The 26178-nt window shown below is 39.0% G+C and overlaps 1 protein-coding gene across 7 annotated transcripts in view; it reads right to left on the bottom strand.

The window, feature by feature from the left end:
* The window catches only part of CNTNAP4 (contactin associated protein family member 4), a 256272-nt gene that overhangs the window by 66703 nt on the left and 163391 nt on the right, over positions 1-26178 (bottom strand). For 6 of the 7 annotated variants that reach the window (XM_065899255.1, XM_065899257.1, XM_065899262.1 and 3 more), the window contains 4 exons: positions 15477-15626; positions 9572-9743; positions 3036-3142; positions 27-146 (listed from right to left, as the gene is read on the bottom strand). In XM_065899255.1, coding sequence (XP_065755327.1) covers positions 27-146; positions 3036-3142; positions 9572-9743; positions 15477-15626 — 549 coding nt within the window. The remainder of the gene's footprint in view (positions 1-26; positions 147-3035; positions 3143-9571; positions 9744-15476; positions 15627-26178) is intronic. The other variant, XM_065899259.1, reaches the window with a different exon arrangement.

Genomic DNA, 26178 nt, shown 5'->3' with positions numbered 1-26178 from the left:
TATTAAATGAAAATTGATTAACTCACCAGTCATATTGCAATATAGAAGAAATGGTTCCAGGGGACCACTTCCATCTGCATCTATATAGTAAAATCCTGAAGTATTTCCTCTATGCTTATAGGCTTCACATGACTGCTCATAGATAGCTGTAAAAAAAAAAAAAAGTATCATCATAAGTGAACTAGTATAAAATTAATTTCTTTAATTTTAATTTGGGCACAGAATACTCCAAGTCTTGAAATTTGTATGTACATTACTGACCAGGAGAAAAGGTAACACACACTTTAAAACAAAACTCATTTTTTAAGTTATTATGGTTGAAAGAAGGTTAGATAGAAAAAAGGAAGAATGAGATTGTATTTTATGGCATTTCTTTTTATGATTAAAGGAATAAGAGAATAAAAATTTAGTTCATTTTTACATTAGGTAAAACAACAAAGGAGATGGTAGGTGTTTTAAATGTTAAGATCCTTATAAGTATAATGTGACTTCCATTTTGGACATGCATCCAAATGGATCTTTTGACAACCATTCTGGAATTTCTAATTCTAGTATCACCTTGTAATAACCTAACATGTGAAGCACAACAGTGTAATCTCCTTAAATAATCTGCTGTTATTCAAAAATTATGCAATAGAAAAGTTTTAAATCATGCTTTAACTAGTCTCCTTTCTCACCTAAAATTATCTATAGGTAAAATCCTTTTCTCCATAAAACAAATACGATTTACAAAGCTTCTCGTGAATAATTTAAAAAGTAATTTACATAAGAAACTTTCTCTAATGCTCTGTAATGAGAATTTAAGACAATTAAAATTCAAAGCAGAAGAAATATAAAATATATGCCCTCAAGTGGTCTCAGTGTGTTTTGATCCATAATTGGATGTTTTTACTTACACAATTATATATTTGCCATGTACAAGGTTTGATATTAACAACTGTGTATGATGCACTCATCGCATTGAACACTTGGCCAAATGTAATGGTGATTTCCATCAAGCTTTTAATTTTGTGAAATGAGAAATAAACCATCCCCTGAATATCATTCTGTGATCTATTCTAAATTTTCAAAATTATGTTAATGAGTTTTTAGATCATATGAAATAATGTAACTAATTTTCTCAATGTTACAGAGATTTCAGATAATCATACATATTTACTTCTCTACTCCTCCACGGTTTCTTGGTTTTATTTTATTGCTATTGTATATTACACAGACAGAAGTATAAGATGGATTGGTTTCTAGTCACATTTGTATTTTGTGCAGTGAAGTGGGCATATGAAAACGGTTCATTTATATATTACTATATATACTATTACTATACGCGCATATATGCGTTGATAGATTCTTTGAAAGAGGCTGGGATATAAACATAACTTTGCAGAGAGGGCTGGTATTAGAAAGGACACAATTGCATGAGGGTAACTGGGAGTACTTTTGCTTTATGTGTATTACTTGGCTTTTTATAACATGACTGTTTAACATATTATTTTCTAGTAAAACCTTTTAAAAGACTCCCATCACTCACCCTCCCTCAACTCAGTCTAACGATACTGATGGCTTCATTATAATTGGGTTTGTCATCCTGGCCCCATTTCCCAGAATGGTCATTGGCAAAACCCTTCGGCTCCTTTACACTACCTGCTCAAGAACCTAATAAGTTAACTCAATGATTGGATCACATTGTGGGCCACAGATGAAAATACGTTATTTATTCACCGTCTGATTTTTTTGGCTCAGAGATGTTTGTGTTTATATTTAGATTTGGTCATTGATAACAGTTGAAAATAAACAAATAGTCAATTAAAACACATTCTATTAGCTTTCTGTTTTGAGTTAGTTACTACAATTGGCATGATACCAGATATGAAGAATTAAAATACACCGTCCCTTTGCCGCTGGTGACTTGGGACAAGTAACTTGGCCCTGGCTTGAGGGACAGCAGGCGTTCTTCCTGTTCTTATGAGGCACTCCAACCCACACAAGCTGATGCCCCAGGAAAGACTGGCTGCAGTGGTGAAGGCACAAGGGTGAGGCCAGAAGGTCCCGCTGCCCCTGCTCACGCCCTCTCCAGCCCTGAGTCAGGACTTCTGAGAGTCCCTTGTGGAGGCTCCAGGGGTGGGAGCTCAGGATTCCAATCTCAACTCCAGCAGGAGTACAAAGCAGTGCACAGTGAAGAGACGAGAGAGGGACTGCACGTAGCGCCCTTGCCTGAAGTCACGGCTACAGGCCAATAGTACTGAGAGTTAAGCTGCTCAGCGATGTCAGCAACAATATGAAAAAATGCGAAGGAAAAAATGGGCATTTGGGTCTCCCCATCCCACGTCCTGAACAAGTAGACAAGAAAATGACATGGGTCTTACGACACATGCAAAACTTTCCACCAGGAAAAAAATGAACAGCTTCTAACACAGGAAAAGAGTATTTGGTTGTGGTCCCAGCCTCTGGAGCACAATTGCAAGCGCTCACATTCTCACTGTGCCTCAACTATTTCAGGAGCTTCTGGGCATGGTGATTAATCTCTCCCTGTAACCTAGTAAACTAGGGATAATAACAATGACTACACCCACCTAGCAAGGTGGTCATCAGAATTAAATAAGTTGGGACATGTAAAATACTAGAGCAGTACCTGGCATTTAGAAAATACTCAATAAAATTAACTATTATGATTAATTCCATTTCTACCATCCTTATTCTCATCATCCTTATTAATGGAGTTGCAAGAGAACTGAAGGATCACCTATTCTGCACTGCATTTTATGCTTATCCTTAGCTACCTTTGTTTTCTACACGTGTTTTCCCCTTACCAGCCCTCTTATCCTTTTCTGTCTTGCTTTATTTTATATGCTTCTGTAAGCTACCTTGACTACTTTATGAAAAGAAGTGTGGACTAAAAATAAACTAGAAATCAACTGAATGCTAATAAGATCCAGGGTTGTACACACATGGACATATATACACACAACAACAACAAAAAAGGGAAATAAATAAGGGAATCAGGACAGAGGCAAGAACCACAGGTGTGTGTGGCTTACAGTTGTGGCAAGTTGCTCCCCTGTATCCAGTGTTTGTACAGTTGCAGTGAAAGGTGTCCCAGGTCTGGGAACATTGACCACCGTGTTCGCAATAGTTGGGCAAACACCTAAAAGAAGGTGCAGATACAATTACTACTATTCATTTTGAGAAATCACAAAATACTGCCGATTTATACATGATCATGTGAAAGAATAATGTCAACAGTAACCTAACGAGTAAATACCGCGTGACTAATGGTCATTCCATTTGTCGTTATGGTACCTTAATCACAAAACTAAACCTTAGATCAATAAATTCATCAGGTTTCAAGCAATTCTCAGGTAGCTGTGACTGCTTAATTTTCAACATGTCGTACTATATCACAGCCCTTTCTTTTCCCTAGTGACATAACACTAATTCAATATGTTGTCAGAAACATCAATAGTTTACATAAAATAACAACATTTAATCATACTGATTTACTATACTGAATATTTAAAGGAAGAGGGAATAAAGAAGAGAGAAGGAAAGAAGGAAGTGGGAGGGAGGAACATCTCTATTCACTTGGTGTATACATCCAGGAATGCTGACGATGTACAGTATAGACGCACAAACTCCAAGCAGTGGGTCAGGGTGCATCAGGATGCTGCATCAAAATCACAGGGGCTCCCAGGATACCTTAAATTTTTAAGAGAAATACAGCCATACTCGGCATCTGTCCAGCACTGTGCAACTTATTAGCTTGAGGTAGTTAAATTTTAACATTAAATAGTAATACATTCCACTTAATCACGTCCTATCTTTGAGAAGCTGGAGTCTTAGTAGTTGTTAAAAAGTAACACCATGTGAAATCAAGTTGAACAAAAGTAAGGGTAGCAGTGTCTGATCTGATCCCAAGCTTTGAAAGGTTGTACACTACATTAAAAATAAACTTAAAATATTTTTCAAATTTTATATATATAATTTTAAAAATATATAAAAGTAATATACGTATAAATTACTTTTTAAAAGGTTTCTAAATGGTTAGGACAGGGCTTCCCTGGTGGTACAGTGGTTGAGAATCCACCTGCCAAGGCAGGGGACACGGGTTCAAGCCCTGGTCCAGGAAGATCCTACATGCTGCAGAGCAACTAAGCCCGTGAGCCACAACTACTGAGCCTGCGCTCTAGAGCCCACAAGCCACAACTACTGAAGCCCACACACAGAGAGCCTCTGCTCTGGAACAAGAGAAGCCACCACAATGAGAAGCCTGCGCACCTCAACTACAGAAAGCCCACGCACAGCAACGAAGATCCAAAAATAAATAAATTAACTAATTAATTAAAATAAATAAAGTGTTAGGACATAAACACTTATAAAGTTGCCTGGAACTAAGCCACTGTTTAAATGAAAACGTTAGTTATATCTTTTGGCTTAGGACACTGTGAAAAAATTACTGAAATACATTAAGGTACCCTGGACAAAAAAGTTGAAGAGCTTCTGGTATCAACTCAAAGAGCCCTGATCAAATAACTGATGCTTTTTAGAATTTAAATTGAAAGTTATATTGAGACCAATGCTCTCATTCACCCCAGAATAAAAAAATAAATAAATTACAAAACCCGTCAAGAATATATTCTTGATGAAGTTTCTGCCACCTCCTTTTTTAAAACTAGACTGGGAACTTCATGTTTTGCTTTTAGGATTTTCCCAATTTTAACTGAAAATAATGTTACTGCTTTTCCTGATTATAAAAAATAGATATCCACTGTACAGAAATCAAACAATATAGGAAACAATAGAGAAGAAACATAATTTATAATTTCAATATATAAAAATTACCACTATAAACATATATGTGTGTGTATAATGTATTATGTTCATAAATGTAATCATAAAGTACACGCTACTTTACAACCTTTTTAAGGATTCAAAAATAAATAATGGGCATCTTTCCATGCCAATTAAGTTTATATGTATTTTAGCATTTTTATAGATTCACAGGAATCTATTCAAAGAATATTTAAAGAGGTATTTAATTTTTTAAGCATTTCAAATCAATAACAATCTAGAAGAAAGAGGGAATTTTTAAAATAAAATTAACACAAAAACAGTTCTAATTGGTAATCAGAAAAGAAAAGGACAGAGAAGGCTATTCTTTAACAGACCTTGAACAATGTTTTAAAAGGGGGCAGATATAAGTGACTACACCTAAAATTCTAAAGAATGAATCTATTGGGATACATGACTATTTCTATTTGATCTGCTGCAAAAGATACTGTGTCCATTTTCCTAGATTCCTGTTAGACTTGACTTTTCATATTTTTAAATTACAATGTGAAAGACTGGATTGTGGATTTTATTTAAATTCATCATATAGTAGTTCTGTTTGACTACTAGTAACCTATGGCAAACTACATTGTATAGTGAAGTACTGATTCTCACTAAAGGTTTTAAACAATTATCTTTTATACTTTTCTCCCTGAGAGTCATTTCAATACAAAGTAGAACATAAACAAATGAATATATCAACATGCCCCAAACTGAAGTGGCGTGTATGATTTTATTTATTTATGGCTGTGTTGGGTCTTTGTTGCTGTGTGCGGGTTTTCTCTAGTTGCGGTGAGTGGGGGCTACTCTTCGTTGCAGGGTGCAGGCTTCTCTTGTTACGGAGCACGGGCTCTAGGCACACAGGCTTCTGTAGTTGTGGCATGTGGGATCAGTAGTCATGGCCTACAGGCTCTAGAGTGCAGGCTCAGTAGTGGTGGTGCACGGGCTTAGTTGCTCCATGGCATGTGGGATCTTCCTGGACCAGGGCTCGAACCCACGTCCCCTGCATAGGCAGGTGGATTCTTAACCACTGTGCCACCAGGGAAGCCCCAGTTGATATTCTTAAAAGGTTGATATCAAAAGATTTCCTTAATACTATTGCTTAATAAGTGGTTTAGGTCCAAGCAACTTAATAAATATTTATGCCCTTAACAATCGTCACCCCTACCCCACTCCCACTTGGGTTTCTGCCCCAAGACATGGGGACATAGAGGACAGCTCCCTTTGCAGTTCTATCCTCACCTCCATCGAGGGACTGATGGCCATCAGCCTCAGTCAGCCCCCACCCAGATTTCCATGCAGGTCCACAGAGGACAAGGGGAGGGCTTCTAGATGAGTGTGTGTGTGTGTGTGTGTGTGTGTGTGTGTGTCTGTGAGTAAGAAAAGTGTGAGTGTGTAAAGAGTATAGGAATGATCTTATGAGTGTGCAGGTGCGTGTGTAAAGATGCTATGGGTCTATGAGAGTAGGTGTGTGAGTGTGCTTGTGTATGGATGAATGAGTGAGGAGGTGTGTGTGTGTGTGTCTGTATGTAGACTGTGTGTGAAAAGTGGCTTTGAGATATGTGAGTATATGCATGTATAGATGTGTGGGGGAGATTTGTACAATGACATTAGTTTACACATAAAGAATGTGTGTAAATGACTGTGTGGGTGTGAGTGTGAGCACGTATGTAAATTTATGTACACCTTTATGTGTAGGTTTGATCCAACTTAACGTTAGTTACAGTAAAAAGAGAACTACATTGTTTAAGATTCTGTCAGATGTTTTTTTTTTGGCTGTGCCTCATGGCTTGCAGGATCTTAGTTCCCCAAAAAAGGATTGAACCCGGCCCTTTGGCAGTGAAAGCACGGAGTCCTAACCACTGGACCACCAGGGAATTCCGTCTGTCAGATTTTTAAATATATTTTTAATGTTCCTGTTTGTTTCAATTGCAATTTATTAAGCCATAAATTCTGTGTTTAATCTTCATAGATTAAGCATGAACCGCAATACATGTTGATGTGCTCCCAGGGAAGCGGTACAACATGGCAGGTAGCACGCAGGGGGACTTCCTGGAACCAGGGGGCTTAGATCCGATGCTGGGCTCTGCCTTTAGCCATGTCCTCTTAGCCAACTTACTTAACCACTCTGTGCATCTACTTCCATGTTTACAAGAAACAAACACTCTAAGAACAGATTCTAAGGGGTTTTGTGAAGATTAATTTAAATACATATTAATTAATTTATTTAAAATAAATTTTAGAACAGAGTCATTGCACAAGTCTCTCACACAATGCATAAGCTCACTCACATATCCAAAATCGCCCTACATACTCATACAAGTCGTGACACACACAATGACACAAGTCCTCAAGCATTAACCCATGCATGTGTACACTCACACATGCACACGCTCACACACAGCCACACCATCCCTACACACACACCTGTAAGGTCATTCAGACACATTCCCAGGCCCCTCACTCACATCACCCTACACAAGTCACTCACACACACACACACAAACGTAAATACTAATTCATGTTAAGTTAGAATACAACCTAGTAAACAGGGTTTCTTTTAAGTCTCTATTTAATAATGCTTTAGAAGCTATGTCAACAGGTATAGCATATACGACCAAGACAGATGGATACATATTTTCTTCTGAATATAAGAGAATGGAATGAACCTAGAGATACTTTTGGAAGTTTAAAAGGTATACAAATATAAAAGGTACGTTGGTTTTTGCTGTTATTTTTAAGATTTCCAGGGTTACCATTAGCCTAAAATTTTCTTTAAAAAATGTATAGTCAAGACCTATCCATAATTTGCTACTTCTGAAAAGCGTTTTTAAGATGTGGTACCGAAACCATAATTCTCCTACTGTGCTGTAGCATGCTCTGTTTTACAAGCGTGCACCTCTGGAAAGCAGGCAAGATGGATTCCTTGTGTAAATGGCAGCTTCAGAGAAACCCATGTTGGAGAGGTGTGGGTCTACCTGTACCAAAAGAACGTTCTGCGATCTGAGACGGTCAAAATGACCATCACTCACCGTGTGGATGACCGAACCTCCCCACCCATTGAGGGTGAGGGCTCCCTGCTTCTGTGAGTGAGACCCACCTCAAGAGAGCTGGCCCAGGGAGCCTTGCTACAGGGCTTCCCCAAAATCAGGATTAACGCTCCTGAGCTGGCGTGGCTGTAATTACGGAGATGGTCACTGTCATTTATTCCCCAAATCAAGCCAACTGAGGTTTATCGTCTCAATTCTCCCTTTATCATCTTTCATTATAGAAAGTATTATTTTCTCTACAAATTGAGTTAAATAAACACATATTCATAGAGAGGAAATGATGGCCTTCTAATCCATTGCTAAATAAGATTATAATTATTTTTCTCTACACATAGAATAATATCTACTAGTGTTCAAAACAGGATCAACAGACATTGATAAACGGTCTTCAGATATAATAGATGTGTGTTTATGTTGATAAAATGTTTCATACAAATAAAAAGTTATTTTTAAAACTCAGAATTTGGGACTTCCCTGGTGGCGCAGTGGTTAAGAATCTGCCTGGCAATGCAGGGGACATGGGTTCGAGCCCTGGTCTGGGAAGATCCCACATGCCACGGAGCAACTAAGCCCATGCGCCACAGCTACTGAGCTTGTGCTCTAGAGCCCGTGAGCCTCAACTACTGAGCCCGCATGCTGCAACTACTGAAGCCTACGCACCTAGAGCCCGTGCTCCGCAACAAAAGAAGCTACTGCAATGAGAAGCCCACACACCGCAACGAAGAGTAGTCCCCACTCATCACCGCAACTAGAGAAAGCCCGCGCGCAGCGACGAAGACCCCACGCGGCCAAAAATGAAAAAAAAAAGTTAAAAAAACTTAGAATTTATCTGTTTGCTCAAAATATATATTGAACACTACTACATGGTTGGGGTTAAGTTTGTCACATTGCTTAATTTTTTTTAATCTGGAAAGGCTATGACATTCCACTGAACTCAATAATTAAAAATAACCGCCTTGATGACTGGCAAGATTATTTGGCTATAGTTGCCCATGCCTAAAAATACTTTAAAATTATTAACTATCAATTATCATATTAAAAGTTACTTGTCCTCTGCAATGAACGCCCAAAGCTTGCATTAGCATGCCCTGTACTGGAGTTCCTATTGAAACTACTGGATCATCCTCAAACCTTTATCAATACTACGGCTCCAAACTTTTTCACAGGGAGTTTCCTCTTCATTTTCCCTGCAGAGAAGATAGTAATGGGTTCTTAAAGGTACACATCAGGACCATAGCAACCAGTTAAATTCCTATGCCTCTGAAATATTATTCAGCTGTCATGGAAGCAAAAGCCAGTTTGATAACTGACCACATAGGTCTCTGATTTACTGGTACCTGATGGTCTAGATTACTGTTAGGGTATCCTAAGCTATTGCGTTTAATGATATATTTTTGATACATTTATACCCCTCTAAAATTATAGCAGCATCAACATCACCTTTGTGAATTGGTAGCTATTTGTACATATAAATAACATGGTCACATGTCTTCTGGCTAAATTTTATCACTGGAAATATGAAGTATAAAACTAAAAGAATATTTTCTTATTTCTAATGTGAATATTATCTCTTTCCTGTGGAACAGATGATGGTAAGAAAAAGGAGAGAAAAATGTTTGTTTTACATACAAATTTCAATCTGCTGCCAAAAGTTTGAAAATGGACAGGTCAAACTAAAGAAGTGAGATTGCCTTTACCTGTCTGTGATTCCACATGAGTCTATCTGAAGGTCGCTGAAGTTCCCAAGGGACTCCTGCTGAACTGAAATCAGATCTACCATCTTGTGATTGATAGAAATGAGTCTCATACATCCCTGAAACCCACCAAGTGGACTTTTACATTTGGATCCAAAGCTGTTGTCAGGACAACCTGATAAAAACAAAACAATACAAAGTTGATCAGGATACATCATAATGAATCAGGACTCAGTATCTTCACTAAAAAAAATTTTAAAATAGGCATTTGATTATTAAATTGAAATGGAGGGGAAAGCCTACTGCAGTCATCATTCATTTGATCTAAATTACAAATAGCAATTCATACAAACGTATTTCTCTTTATTACCATAGGATTCATAGGAAATTACTACTGTTATAATAATTATGTGCAAGGATACTAACTTGATCCCAACTTTAGAAATACACAGATCAGCTCCAGTATCCTGAACATGTCATTCAGCAGTATTAAATTATATATAACGCAAACACAGGAACTTAGTCTTTTGGGATGCAAAAAGAAGAGCATAAAGGATGAAAGCATGCACTGTAGACAAGAAAAGATAAATCAATAATGCTGAAATACCTTTGTGTTTAAGGCTATTCGGAAAAGGAGTTACGACGACTTGGAATAAAATTACAACTATTTATGCAATTAAATACTTTTCATATGCATATAAGAGCCACATATACATGCATTTTAATAACTCATAATGGCTTAATGTCAAAAACATTTCATTGTTTGACTTTATTTATTCTCTGCCTCATAAAGGAGTGTTCCATTTATATTGATTTTTTTCTAACACTTATCTAAGACCTGTTTCTAATTATTTAAATAATAAAGAACTATAGTATTAACCATTTTTGTCTGGGGTTTAATGATGTTCTCAGTGTTTCTCTATCCAAGTGAAATAAACAATTTTATGGAGTATGAACACATATATTATACTTATGTACTTTTCATTAATCTTTCTTTGCTGTTATGGTTGTCAACCACTAATATAATTTCAAAGAATAAGAAATGAATCAGCAATTCCCTAACTCCTGTACAATCCATGCTAGTTTTCTACCTGGGAATTTCCATTATAATTAAATATTTTGACAGAGGATGTTTCTCCTTAATGCTTTTTTTTCTAACAAAATACTTTTACCCAGCAAGGAAAGGCCAGGATTCATACTTGAAACTGTTATCATGCACACTGAAATATTATATTTTAAGCAACGGAGACTGAAATTTTAAATTTAATATATCAAGAAAAGGGGACGAAAGTTTTTTCAGTATCAGTTAATTGTACATGGTTCTACACACATTTTCAGTGCTTAAAATTCTTCTGTGGTACAGGATACAGTTACCATAATCGGGATGTGTTTTCTAGATGACTTATTAACCAATTAAGAATGTTAAAATAAAAACCAAGAGGAGAGCGGTTCAATAATATTTGGGGGCAGCTACAATATGCCAGGAATATAAACAGCGCTGCTAATCTCCTTTTCTCCAAGTGGTGTTTCCTGACACATTTCAAACTATTTCAGAATAAAATAAATTGTGCGGTATGTCTCTATAGGGAACAAAACTAAGCAAACTCACAGTCACAAGGAGAGGTCATGGAACTTTACAGAGAGCACAGCGGTCATATTATGAGGCCCTTCACATTCCTGGCTACAATGTTTAATAAGCAAGAGATTCTAAAGAACAAAGTAGGGTTCAACCCAGGTTAGTCTCATTAGCCTATGATAACAGACATCCACAGGTTAATATAATGCAACAGCAGAGAGAAATTCAGCACTGAACTGGTTTGGGATGAAAGTTCTAAAATATGAAGATATCTAGGGAATACTTTCATGCTGAATTAATGGATGGATCCATTACTAGAGGCAGGCAGCGTGGTAAGCACCTCTGAGATGACAGATAAATGATCACTGCACGTACCAGAAGTAAGAGGTCGGGTTTGACTTCAGGGTGGTGTAGCCAGTTCACTGGATGGGTAATGTCTGATTTATACAAGCAGGAGTGTGAGGATTCTGCACACGGTCTAGTATCTCTAGCTTGTGCTACACGGTGTGTTATTCAATTGCACAAAGATTGCATAGGGGAATACACAGAAGTTAGACTTTCCTCCATCCTCAATCTGGAGAACCCAGATTTAAATTTTATCGTTTATAAATGATAAAAGCTGACCTCAGTACGTTTTTGACAGGCATACATGTGAGGAGGGAGAAAACGTAAACAATGATGGGCAAAGAGTGGCGTGTGGCAGCATATGCAGAATGCTGTGAGTTCCGGGCAGCCCACTCTCTCAACAGTCACACTCAAGACTGACACAGAAAACAAATACAACCCAGGCTGGTGGGACAGACTGCCCCAGAATTAACTACCTAAAGAAAGCCCTCCATCTAGATAAAACAGATCCTAGGAATAAAGGGGACTCATCCACACAGCGGAGAAGGTTTTCTAGGGTGACCAACCGCCAAGTTTGCTCTGGGGGTGGGAAGCAGGGAGGCTGTTCCCAGGACTCCAGGCTTTCAGTGCTAAAACGGGAGAGTTGGTGGTACAGCACAAATAGAAATCAGACTTCTCTTAAATAAAAATGAGATTTCTATTTTCTGATAAACAAGGAAAATAAGGAAACAGTGAACAGGCTGGGAAACAACATAAACAGGCCTGAAACAGTTAAGCAGTCTTGGTTATTCTTTAGCTGTTACTACTAACCAACACTTGTAGCTAGCTGGACTTGTCCTTCACAAAGCTGGTTACTCTCTGACTCCGTATGAATTACACTCTGCACCTGGCTTTCTTCTTTCCTTACGCTCCCTTGTAGCATTCTTTGTTTCAGAAAGAAGGTCACCGGCCAATAACTTCAGAAAAGACCAACCCCAGTTACCAAGTTGCCTGACGCCAGCTGTAGCTGTTTTGAAATTTCGCAAAAGAAAAAAAAAAAAAGCATGACCTTCATTAGGATATAAAATCTCTCCTATTCCCAGGGAGTGGGGGTGGGGGGCTGCTGTGTCCTCTCTTTGCGCGGCAAAGAATAAAGCTACTTTTTCTCGTTCCTCCAAAACTCTGCCTCCGTATTTCTTTTCGGCATTGGTGCATGGAGAGTCAAGATTTTGGCATCATTGGTCACCCCATTGCCAGTACCACTCAGACAATGAGCCCCTGAGCCAGTCCTGCCCTTTAGGGGACCCTGTTCTAACCCTCCTCCAGCCATAATTCTGCCCATGGCAACAGGGGGTCTCACAGGGGAAGGTGATGTGCCCACTTGGAAACTGCTCCCCTCTAGCTCATCCCAGAATCCAGAATTCCCACCCCAGAAGCCCTACTTGGGCTTCCAGAAGGATGGACCTCCTCTACCAGGTCCTGGAGGCACAAGGCTGGGAGGAGGAGGGAGAAATGTGGCAGCAGGAGGCCTCCTGCTTTCCTTTGTACCCTTGTTCGCAGCCCTGGAAATGTCATGGTGCCCTGGGGCTTGCAGGGTATATACTTAGTGATTAATAGAATCTCATGACAAGATCAAACATACTCTGGTACTTAAGGTTACCGATTGAGAAGATGATTGAATCAACAGAGATGTTGCCTAAGTAAACTTAAGATTGGTTATTTAAATAAAAGCCCTGAAGTTGGCATTTTATTATGGAAGCTTTCACAGTATATTGTTTAGGGACTCAGGAATACCTGCAAAGATGTCAAATCATAAAGAACATGACAGGAGGCATAAAACCCCAATTCAAGACGATGGTTACCTGGGGAGATGAAGAGGTATGATCATGGAGTGACAAATGGATGTTGGTAATGTTATCTTTCTTAAGCTGGAAAATGCATGTGCAGATGTGTATTTTAAAAATAATAATTAGTATTCTTTGAATTGTATATATGATGTAAGATGCGAACAATACGAAGTAACTGGGTGTGGGCTATTTGGCAACTCCCCGTGTATCTTTGCAACCCTCTGGTAAATCTAAAACTATTCAAAAATTATTAAGTTCATTTAATTAAAATGGCGTATATCATATGTATCATAATAAAAACAAGCAAAATTACAGAGTGCACATGTGATATATTTCATTATAAAATATTATAGTATGAATAAAAATCAATCAAAATTTTGTACAAAAAATAGGCATCACTAAATCTGAACATGAAGGGTGTAAAATAATTTAAGAATGATGAGTCTATTTTCATTACTTACACTTTTATGCAGTCTGTTATTTTTATCATCTCTTTTTTGCATCATTTAACAAAATGTTTGGGTTTTTTCTTACCTCTTTTGGTGCTTCTAAATCTTTTCCTTTGAAGTGAAAGCTCTAGATTAAGTTGTTCTACACAGATCTTCCTTGACTTACAATGTGGTTACATCTTGATAAACCCATTGTAAGTCGAAAATATCCTAAGTCAAAAATGTGTTTAATATATCCAACCTGCCAAACATAGCTTAGCCCAGCCTACCTTAAACATGCTCAGGACACTTACATTAGCCAACAGTTGGGCAAAATCACCTAACACAAACCCTACTTTATAATAAAGTGTTGAATACTCACGTAATTTATTGAATACTGTACTGAAAGTGAAAACAGATTGGTTGTGTGAGAACAGAATGGTTTAAGTGTATCTGTTGTTTACCCTTGGGATTGCGTGGGTGACTGGGAGCTGTGGCTCGCTGCCACTGCCCGGCATCCTGAGAGAGTATTATTCCACATGTCATTAGCCTGGGAAAAGATCAAAATTCAAAGTACGGTTTCTATTGAATGTGTATTTCTTCGCACCATCATAAAGTTGAAAAATCCTAAGTCAGGGACTGTTTGTATATCCTACCATGTATTAAAGGAACATGTTCCTATGGACTGCTATAAAATCAATCATATATTCCATAAGGTTTTATAAACCACTTGGTTTATACATGAACACATCACCCTAAAGGAAGCAATTATATCTTTTAAGATTGTTGCCATTATGCTGCCTCTCACAGTAATGGATTAGGTAGGGGTTTTTTGGTTTGTTTGTTCACTCTTAATATAAGATGAATGATTCACGGTCTGTGTACTTACTGTCAATTCTTAGAAAGGAATTTGTATCTTATTGATGAATAATGAAGGCTGGGCTTTCAACCAAATTCAAAAGTGGTTCTAGACAGAAGTCATGATTACATTTCAAAATAACAAGAAGAAACACCTCAAGTCATGATTAAAAATAAGTCTTACTACTAACAGTTTTACAACTTTGTCTTTCTAATTAATGTTAAGTATTGTCTTATGTTAATTTTCCAGTGCTAGAGATTCATTTCCACTTCCAAGGTTTGCTTTTTGAAGATTTTAGTTCAATCGAACATCCACTGGACAAGTAAACACTTCATTTGTTTTTGTTCTTTAAGAGAGATGGCTAATGCCTTCATTTTATCAACTATATCAGTGCGTTATTACTTCGCAGTGAGAAGAGGCTTCTGGGGCTAATTAAGTTATATTTTTTGTCCACTGGCATAATACTGACCTGCACTGAGCAGCAAAAAAGCAATAAGAATGCTCTAGAAAAGCTAAGAGGCATGATCAGGAAAACAGTGCAATGCAATGAGCCCATAAAATCTGAAAAAGACATACATGTACGGCCATTCAACATTAGGAAAATATAACAAAATTTGAAAGTAAGAACTGAAGAGCATGGTCTACTTGCAAGCAATCTCATTATAGAAATCATAAACATAAGTCAGTCCACCTCAAAGAAATGCATTTTAGGTCACAATTAATCATCGTGATCTACTCAACATTTCCATGTTCAAAGAAAGTGAGAAATTATTCCATAATATTCACACTGGTTAAAACACGATGACTTTAAGACACAGGGCAAGTGACTGCGAACATGGTTCAATTGCCCATATGGAGCAACCGTTTCTCTTACCTCCAAAATAAGAGGTGCCCCCTGAATAAATCTGCTCAGGCCCCAGGGAAGGAGACGCAGAAGCCACTTGGCCATCCACCACCACGCTCAGGTAACTCCTTTTGGCAGACAAAGAGACGGAATGCCACTGCCCATCATTTAATCCAACACCTGGGGGAGGTAAAATTAGGTAAAAGAGATACCTCTTAACAGTGAACATTGTAAGCAGTTGGTTAGAAATAGCAATGTACACATCACTCAATCAAGGGCAGCACTCACAACTATTTTTTTTTTTTTTTTTTTTTTTTTTTGCGATACGCGGGCCTCTCACTGTTGTGGCCTCTCCCGCTGTGGAGCACAGGCTCCGGACGCGCAGGCTCAGCGGCCATGGCTCACGGGCCCAGCCGCTCCGCGGCACGTGGGATCCTCCCGGACCGGGGCACGAACCCGTGTCCCCTGCATCGGCAGGCGGACTCTCAACCACTGCGCCACCAGGGAAGCCCTCCAGCTATTTTTGACCACAAGCTTTCAGACAGAAAATGCATGGAAGCTCCATTAGATGCTGAAGCTCTTTGCCCTGTACTCATTTACTATAACACAAATTCCATCCTGGGCACCAAAGCTTATTTTTAAATTATATCCATGAAGCAAAAAAGATTTCCAAAGACCCAATTCTGATTTCGTTTGTGAAAGATAATGAGAAAGACCTAAAAACTGAAAAACGAAGAATGTAGGCTAGATACTTTTAGACACATTTTCTAAGAGTGGACTCTGAAATAGACAGCTGAATAGAGTTATATAATCCCTGACGATATGAGACTGGACTAAAATAAATCAAATGTCCCAAATTTGTCATCCTGTGCTTCCTCTAAGAGGATACATTTAGAGCGAAGATCCTTGTACTGAGTTTTGCGTCACACAGACGAACACTTCCCACCCTCCTCATCCCACCCTGCATCTCCCACCATCTCTTCCTCAAAGCTCAGATGTGCCTGGATACAAGGCTCTGCTTCTGTTATCTCATCTTAGGCTTTCCATTGGCCTGGGATGGTGCTCATCAAACTACCTGCGGTTATGGACATTTTCTTTTCTGATCTACTGCAGATTGATACTTTTATAAAATTCAATAAAAATGAATGACTGAAACATTAAAGAAAGAAGATATATAAAATGCAAGCCCACTGACCATATGCTTAGAAGGTGTGGCAATACCTTCTTGCTATAACGGTTTCTAGGAGATTACTCTCAATTTTTGTACTTATCTTGGTAATAAGTATTTCAGTGAACCAGTATATTCCAAGGAGCACCCTCTGAGTAGCAGTGCTCCAGGTAGCTGCTGGGTAGCTGCAGCAGGATAAAGTCAAAGGCTTGGGGACATCTTCTGTCAATACAGAAGCTAATTTACATTAAGAACACAAGTCTGAACAAGTTAAGAACAAAAATCATAAATCTTGCCCTCAAAGTCCACCTCCTCAATTTGGGATGATTCGTCATCTAAAGGAGGAAAGGAAGGAAGGGAGGAAAGGAGGCAGGGAGGGAGGGAGGAAGGGAGGAAGGAAGGAAGGAAGGAAGGAAGGGAGGGAGGGAGGGAGGGAGGGAGGGAGGGAGGAAGGGAGGAAGATAGAGTAAAATAAAATAAAGTTATTAAAATAAAAAATAATTATTAAGAAAAAGAAAATTATTTAAAAAAAAAAACGGACGGATAGAACCCTAGGACAAATGGTGGAAGCAAAGCTACACAGACAAAAGTCTGTCAGGACAGCCATTCTGCGATGTGACACAGTTAAATGCACCCATTTGCCCAGCTTGCGGGTTACGAAGTTGTGCTGTGTTTGCGGGAGGAACTTCAGAAAGCTATTCTTGAGCCTCATTTGTAACAGACAGCGCTTGCTTACGATGAGGAGACTTTTATTACCTGTCAATGGGATTTATTGCTCAAATTAAATAATGAAAGACCCATTTAATTCATTTCACCTAACTCTACATAATAAAAAGGATAATTTTTAAATTGGATTCTATTTTTCTTTTAAATCTACAGCTACTTCCACTTTAATGTCTGATGAGAAGTGAGCCCCTTTCCAAGGCCACATCATGGTGAAAGAGGGGAAGAAAAGGAGGAATTGCAGAATTTGTATTTTTTCTGATTCATGGTATAAGGTAACTAAATGCTAATTCTAGTACACGACTCTCACCACTCACAACTTTCAAAGGTAGGGGAAGGGATATGTTGTTGGTATAATAATAATAAAATAATAACAGTTTTAGTGACTATTATTCATAACAGGTACTGCATGCTTTATATGCATCATGTCATTTAATCTTCAACATTACTACTGTCATTCTCATTTTAAATATGGAGAAAATAAACCTCAAGGGAAAAACAAATCACCCAAGGAAGTATCCAGCTGGTGAGCTGATTCCAAAACCCACACTCTTCTCGGCCTGCACGACAGGTGCTCGGCCCCCTTATTGTTTTGCTCATGTTAAACAATTAACTATGAGAAAGAGAAAAGCAGCCCCTAAGAGCTAGGGGCTAGTGGCCTGGTACTCTCAGGGAGGCCTTGGTGGTGTGAGATGCTGGTGGGCGTCCAGAGCTAGGCCTTGGTGTTCTCCCACTGAGCATAAACAAGCTCAGAGAACATCAATATTAGATAAGGTCACTCTGTCACTATAACGAACTGGGACCAAAAAACCCCCCCAAAACAAACAAACCCCAAAAGTACTTTACAAACTGGTTTAAGCACAGACAAAAGCAAGGCTACTGTGAAAACCACAAAAATACCAAGTCCTCTCCCGGCTAATATGAGTAACAACGGACTGTTTAAATCAAATACAGATTTAGCCTTATTTTATTCCTCCATCCTTCTAAATAATACTTACAAAGATACTTAACCAGTTACCCTCACCTCCTGGCAGCATTTAATCCCAAGCAATTTTCCATTTCCTTGAACCCCCCACGCAAAACAGCTAACTCAACCTAAAATCCTATGACAAGTCATCCTTAACACCTTTGTAATGAGACTCTTCCATGGTTCCCCTGGGTGAGGGTTCTCCTTGTTGCAATAAGCAACAAACCCAAACTGTTTGATTGCAGGTATGATCACTGTGGTCTCTGGGTAGAAACCATTGACACCTCCAGCTGGAAGAACAGAAGAATAAATGGAAAGATTTGCAAGTGCAGGTGGCAGGAGAATGTGGGATCCTTTACAAGAACCTCCTCCCTCTCCCCTTCTTCTCCTTCTCCTCCTCTTTTCTTTTCTCTCTCTCTCTCCTTCTCTCTTTTTGTCTCCCCCCAGGCCCCAAAACACATAGACACACAAAATATAGGAGGAGGAAAAAGGTTTATCTCTGCTCCTTGTATATAAAATCAGGGACCAGTCTTAAACTGCTACAGAAATATTGTGACACTTTAGCTACCATCACTCTTTCATAAGATTATAACAGGCATCCATGAAGTAGGATGTGTAAAGGGGGAAAAAAAAAAAAGCCTGCTATATAGGGTAGATTCTTTGCAAAGAAGCAAAAAGCAATTAAACAAAGGCCATTACTCAAGGAGCAACTGAAGGAATTTGCCTGTTCCAAGTAACTTTTAGTGCTCTGAAACTGTGCCAGACATTCCTATATTCACTAACTATAGCCACTAACCAGAATTAAAGATCCATGACACCAGATTGCTCTTGCCAAGAGGAAAATATGGAGGTCAATGCTGCCAATCACTTTAGGGGAAAGTGGGACTTTCAGGGAGCGAGGGGGTTCTAAGGTGAAAAGCAGGAATACTCCAACAGTGAAAGGGAAGAAGGGGGAACTTTAAAAATGGCTTCTCCTGGGTGAGGCAAATCAAGACGGCAGTCCCATTGCCAGGGCCACAAGAATCACGAAGGCCTAGTAACTGAAACATGCAGAGGCCTCTCATAGGCGGAGTCAAGATGGCATACTGGGAGAATGTGGAATTTGCATCTCCTCACAACTAGGGTACCTACCAGGTACTGGTGGGGGACCACGGACACCTAAGGGAACGGGAGGAACCCCCAGTGACTGGGTAGTACGTGGGGTGTGGGGGTAGTGAAGGGGGAGGAGAAGTGGAGGCAGGATGAGATGGGCGCCCTTGAGGGCTGGCTGTGGGAGGGGAGGGGATCCCACACCCGAAAGGGGAAATTGGGGAACCACTGGGATGGCAGAGGATCAAAAGGGAGCATGGCCAGGTTTACCATGCCCACGTGGGTCCCTGGGAGACTGCTGAAGACCCAGGCCTGATCCTCTGCCCACAGAGGCCCCCTCCAGCTGTGCAGGTCCTGAGGGAGTGGGAGGAAGGCAAGGCGGAGTAAAAGTAAAGGCCGGACCTCCAGGACCGGCACCCCTGAGGGGCGGCTGGGGGAGGTGAGGAGCTCCTACACCAAGCAGTACCCACCCCCGTTAGGGGGCAAGAACCTGGGAGAGAAGGTGTGGGAGGGGCGCAGAGGAACAGAAAAGAACGCGGCCAGTGCGTTCCCCTGTCCACTTAGGCATCAGGAAGGCTGCTGGGCTCCCAGGCCTAATCCTCTGCCCTCGGAGCCTCCCTCCTGCGCACAGAGCCCAAGCCCCGCCCCCAAACCCCCACCCAGGGCCCCACCTCTACACTGGGAGACCCCGTCCAATGAGCTGGGCCTAAACCCCAACCACACACCCTCACTCAGGGCCCTACCTCCAAACTCTGGAACCCCACACTCCAGAGGCCCTCCTTTGGATGTGCCGCCTCTCCCCCTCCCCAAGTCCTAAGCAGACACCCCACCCCATGCTTGAATGTCACCCCACCTAGGCCCTGCCTCCAAGGGACTTTTCCAGCTACCTAGGTCCTGAGCCTAGGCCCCGCCCCATGCTCAAACGTCACTCCCCTAACCGCCTAGGACCCACCTCACCCTAAACCCCACCCCTGCCTAGAGTTCCACCCCCACCTAAACTCCACCTGCATAGCCAGGTTTTTTTTTTTTTTTTTTTCCTGTTGTGGTTGTATTTTACCTTGTTGAAGTTGTTTCAATTAAAGTTTTATTTTTCCTAATATATTTTTTATCTTTCTAATTTTATTTTCTATTTTATTCTTTGATATTGTACTGTTCCTTTCTTTCTTCTTTTTTTTTTAACTGCACCATGAAGCTTGTGGGATTTTGGTTTCCAGGTCACAGGTCCTGCCCAAGATCCTGTGGTGAGAGCTCAGAGTCCAAACCTCTGGACTAATGGAGAACCTCAGACCCCAGGGAATATTAATAGGAATGAGGCCTCCCAGAGGTCCTCATCTCAGCACCAAGACCTGACTCTATCCAACTGCCTGCAAACTCCAGTGCTGGACGTCTCAGGACAAACAACCAGTAAGACAGGAATACAGCACCACCCACCAAAAAAAAAAAAAGAAACAACAAAAAAAAATGTTACAGATGAAGGAGCAAGGTAAAAACCTGCAAGACCAAATAAACGAAGATAAAATAGGCAACCTACCTGTAAAATAATTCAGAGTTAGGATAGTAAAGATGATCCAAAATCTCAGAAACAGAACGGAGAAAATACAAGAAACATTTAACAAAGATCTAGAAGAACTAAAGAGCAAACAAACAGTGATGAACAACACAATTACTGGAATTAAAAATACTCTAGAAGGAATCAATAGCAGAATAACTGAGGCAGAAGAACGGATAAGTGAACTGGAAGATAAAATGGTGGAAGTAAATACTGCAGAGCAGAATAAATAAAAAAGAATGAAAAGAATTGAGGACAGTCTCAGAGACCTCTGGGACAACATTAAACACACCAATATTCAAATTACAGGGCTCCCAGAAGAAGAAGAGGAAAAGAAAGGGTCTGAGAAAATACTTGAAGAGATTATAGTCGAAAACTTCCCTAACATGGGAAAGGAAATAGTCAGTCAAGTACAGGAAGCAAAAAGAGTACATAAAGGATGAACCCAAAGAGAAACATGCTGAGACACATTAATCAAACTATCAAAAATTAAATACAAAGAAAAAATATTAAAAGCAGCAAGGGAAAAGCAACAAATAACATACAAGGGAATCCCCATAAGGTTAACAGCTGATCTTTCAGCAGAAACTCTATAAGCCAGAAGGGAGTGGCAGGACATATTTAAAGTGAGGAAAGGGAAAAACCTACAACCAAGATTACTCTACCCAGCAAGGATCTCATTCAGATTCGATGGAGAAATTAAAACCTTTACAGACAAGCAAAAGTTAGGAGAATTCATCACCACCAAACCAGCTTTACAACAAATGCTAAAGGAACTACTCTAGGCAAGAAACACAAGCGAAGGAAAAGACCTACAAAAACAAACCCAAAACAATTAAGAAAATGGTAATAGGAACATACATATCCATAATTACCTTAAATGTAAATGAATTAAATGCTCCAACCAAAAGACATAGACTGGATGAATGGATACAAAAACAAGACCCATATATATGCTTTCTACAAGAGACCCACTTCAGACCTAGTGACACATACAGACTGACAGTGAGGGGATGGAAAAACATATTCCACAAAAATGGAAATCAAAAGAAAGCTGGAGTAGCAATTCTCATATCAGACAAAATAGACTTTAAAATAAAGACTATTACAAGAGACAAAGAAGGACACTACATAATGATCAAGGCATCAATCCAAGAAGAAGATATAACAATTGTAAATATTTATGCACCCAACACAGGAGCACCTCAATAAATAACACAAATGCTAACAGCCATAAAAGGGGAAATCGACAGTAACACAACCATAGTAGGGGACTTTAACACCCCACTTTCACCAATGGACAGATCATCCAAAAGGAAAATAAGGAAACACAAGTTTTAAATGATACATTAAACAAGATGGACTTAACTGATATTTATAGGACATTCCATCCAAAAATAACAGAATACACTGTCTTCTCAAGTGCTCATGGAACATTCTCCAGGAAAGATGATATCTTGGGTCACAAATCAAGCCTTGGTAAATTTAAGAACACTGAAATCGAATCAAGTATCCTTTCCAACCACAATGTTAGGAGACTAGATATCAATTACAGGAAAAAAACTGTAAAAAATACAAACACATGGAGGCTAAACAATATGCTACTAAATAACCAAGAGGTCACTTAAGAACGCAAAGAGAAAATCAAAAAACGCCTAGAAAGAAATGACAATGAACACACGATGACCCAAAACCTATGGGATGCAGCAAAAGCAGTTCTAAGCAGGAAGTTTATAGAAATACCATCCTACCTCACAAACCAAGAAAAATCTCAAATAAACAACCTAACTTTACACCTAAAGCAAATAGAGAAAGAAGAACAAAAATAACCCAAAGTTAGCAGAAGGAAAGAAATCATAAAGATCAGATCAGAAATAAATTAAAAAGAAATAAAGGAAAGAATAGGAAAGATCAGTAAAACTAAAAGTCAGTCCTTTGAAAAGTTAAACAGAATTGATAAACCATTAGCCAGACTCATCAAGAAAAAAAGGGAGAAGACTCAACAGAACTAAAAATGAAAAAGAAGTAACAACTGACACTGCAGAAATACAAAGGATCATGAGAGATTACTACAAGCATCTATATGTCAATAAAATGGACAACCTGGAAGAAATGGACAAATTCTTAGAAAAGCACAACCTTCTGACAATGAACCAGGAAAAAATAGAAAATATAAACAGACCAATCATAAGCACTGAAATTGAAACTGTGATTAAAAATTTTCCAATGAACAAAAGCCCACGACCACATAGCTTCACAGGCAAATTCTATCAAATTTACAGAAGTGCTAACACCTATCTCTTCTCAAACTCTTCCAACATATAGCAGAGGGAGGAACACTCCCAAACTCATTCTATGAGGCCACCATCACCCTGATACCAAAACCAGACAAAGATGTCACAAAGAAAACTACAGGCCAGTATCACTGATGGACATAGATGCAAAAATCCTCAGCAAAATACTAGCAAACAGAATCCAACAGCACATAAAAAGGATCATATACCATGATCAAGTAGGGTTTATCCCAGGAATGCAAGGATTCTTCAATATACGCAAATCAATCAATGTGATACAACATTTTAAAAAACTGAAGGATAAAAACCATATGATAATCTCAATAGATGCAGAAAAAGGTTTTGACAAAATTCAGTACTCATTTATGATGAAAACTCCAGAAAGTAGGCAGAGAGTGAACTTACCTCAACATAAAGATGATCATATATGACAAACCCAGAGACAACATCGTTCTCAATGGTGAAAAACTGAAACCATTTCCACTAAGATCAGGAACAAGACAAGGTTGCCCACTCTCACCACTATTATTCAAAATAGTTTTGGAAGTTTTAGCCACAGCAATCAGCGAAGAAAAAGAAATAAATGGAATCCAAATCGGAAAAGAATTAAAACTGTCACTGTTTGCAGATGACATGATACTATACAAAGAGACTCCTAAAGATACTACCAGAAAACTACCAGAGCTAACCAATGAATTTGGTAAAGTAGCAAGATACAAAATTAATGCACAGAAATCTCTTGCATTCCTATACACTAATAATGAAAAATCTAAAAGAGAAATTAAGGAAATGCTCCCATTTATCATTACATCAAAAAGAATAAAATATCTAGGAATAAACCTACCTAAGGAGACAAAAGACCTGTACACAGAAAACTATAAGACACTGATGAAAGAAATGAAAGATGATACCAACAGATGGAGAGATCTACCATGTTCTTGGATTGGAAGAATCAACATTGTGGCAATGACTACACTACCCAAAGCAATCTACAGATTCAATGCAATCCCTATCAAACTACCAATGGCATTTTTCACAGAACTAGAACAAAAAATTTCACAATTCGTATGGAAACACAAAAGACCCCGAATAGGCATAGCATTCTTGAGAAAGAAAAACAGAGCTGGAGGAATCAGGCTCCTGGACTTCAGACTATACTACAAAGCTATAGTAATCAAGACAGTATGGTACTGGCACAGAAACAGATATATAGATCAATGGAACAGGACAGAAAGCCGAGAGATAAATGCATGCACATATGATCACCTTATTTTTGATAATGGGGCAAGAATACACAATGGAAAAAAGTCTCTTCAATAAATGATGCTGGGGAAACTGGACAGCTACATGTAAAAGAATGAAATTAGAACACTCCCTAACACCATACACAAAAATAAACTCAAAATGGATTAAAGACCTAAATTTAAGGCCAGAAACTATCAAACTCTTAGAGGAAAACATAGGCAGAACACTCTATGACATAAATCACAGCAAGATCCTTTTTGACCAGCCTCCTAGAGAAATGGAAATAAAAACTAAAATAAACAAATCGGACCTAATGAAACGTAAAAGCTTTTGCACAGCAAAGGAAACCATAAACAATACAAAAAGACAACTCACAGAATGGGAGAAAATATTTGCAAATGAAGCAACTGACAAAGGATTAATCTCCAAAATTTATAAGCAGTTCATGCAGCTCAATAAAAACCACAAACAACCCAATCCAAAAATGGGCAGAAGACCTGAACAGACATTTCTCCAAAGAAGATATACAGATTGCCAACAAACACATGAAAGAATGCTCAACATCACTAATCATCAGAGAAATGCAAATCAAAACTACAATGAGGTATCACCTCACACTGGTCAGAATGGCCATCATCACAAATATCAACAAACAATAAATGCTGGAGAAGGTGTGGAGAAAAGGGAACCCTTTTGCACTGTTGGTGGGAATGTAAATTGATACAGCCACTATGGAGAACAGTATGGAGGTTCCTTAAAAAACTAAAAATAGAACTTCCATATGACCCAGCAATCCCACTACTGGGCATATACCTGAGAAAACCATAATTCAAAAAGAGTCATTTACTACAATGTTCATTGCAGCACTATTTACAATAGCCAGGACATGGAAGCAACCTAAGTGTCCATCGACAGGTGAATGGATAAAGAAGATGTGGCGCATATATACAATGGAATATTACTTACCCATAAAAAGAAATGAAATTGAGTTATTTGTAGTGAGGTGGATGGACCTAGAGTCTGTCATACAGAGTGAAGAAAGTCAGAAAGAGAAAAACAAATACTGTATGCTAACACATATATATGGGGAAAAGAAAAAGGTTATGAAGAACCTAGGAGCAGGACAGCAATAAAGATGCAGACCTACTAGAGAATAGACTTGAGGACACAGGGAGGGGGAAGGGTAAGCTGGGACAAAGTGAGAGAGTGGCATGGACATATATACACTACCAAATGTAAAACAGATAGCTAGTGGGAAGCAGCCGCATAGCACAGGGAGATCAGCTCGGTGCTTTGTGACCACCGAGAGGGGTGGGATAGGAAGGGTGGGAGGGAGGGAGACGCAAGAGGGAAGAGATATGGGGACATACGTATATGTATAGCTGATTCACTTTGTTATACAGCAGGAACTAATACACCATTGTAAAGTAATTATACTCCAATAAAGATGTTTAAAAAATAAATAAAATAAACAGAAAATAAATAAATAAATAAATGTTATAGTTCTGGGAGGAGAATTTTATATTTAACTTTAAGAAAAAAAAAAGACCTAGTGGCAGGACAGGAATAAATATGCAGAAGTAGAGAATGGACTTGAGGACACGGGGAGGGGGAAAGGTAAGCTGGGACAAAGTGAGAGAGTGGCATGGACATATATACACTACCAAACGTAAAATAGATAGGTAGTGGGAAGCAGC

Source organism: Phocoena phocoena, chromosome 20, assembly GCF_963924675.1.
Source record: "Phocoena phocoena chromosome 20, mPhoPho1.1, whole genome shotgun sequence".
Taxonomy (NCBI): Eukaryota; Metazoa; Chordata; class Mammalia; order Artiodactyla; family Phocoenidae; genus Phocoena; species Phocoena phocoena.
This window is presented reverse-complemented; position numbering and strand designations above follow the sequence as displayed.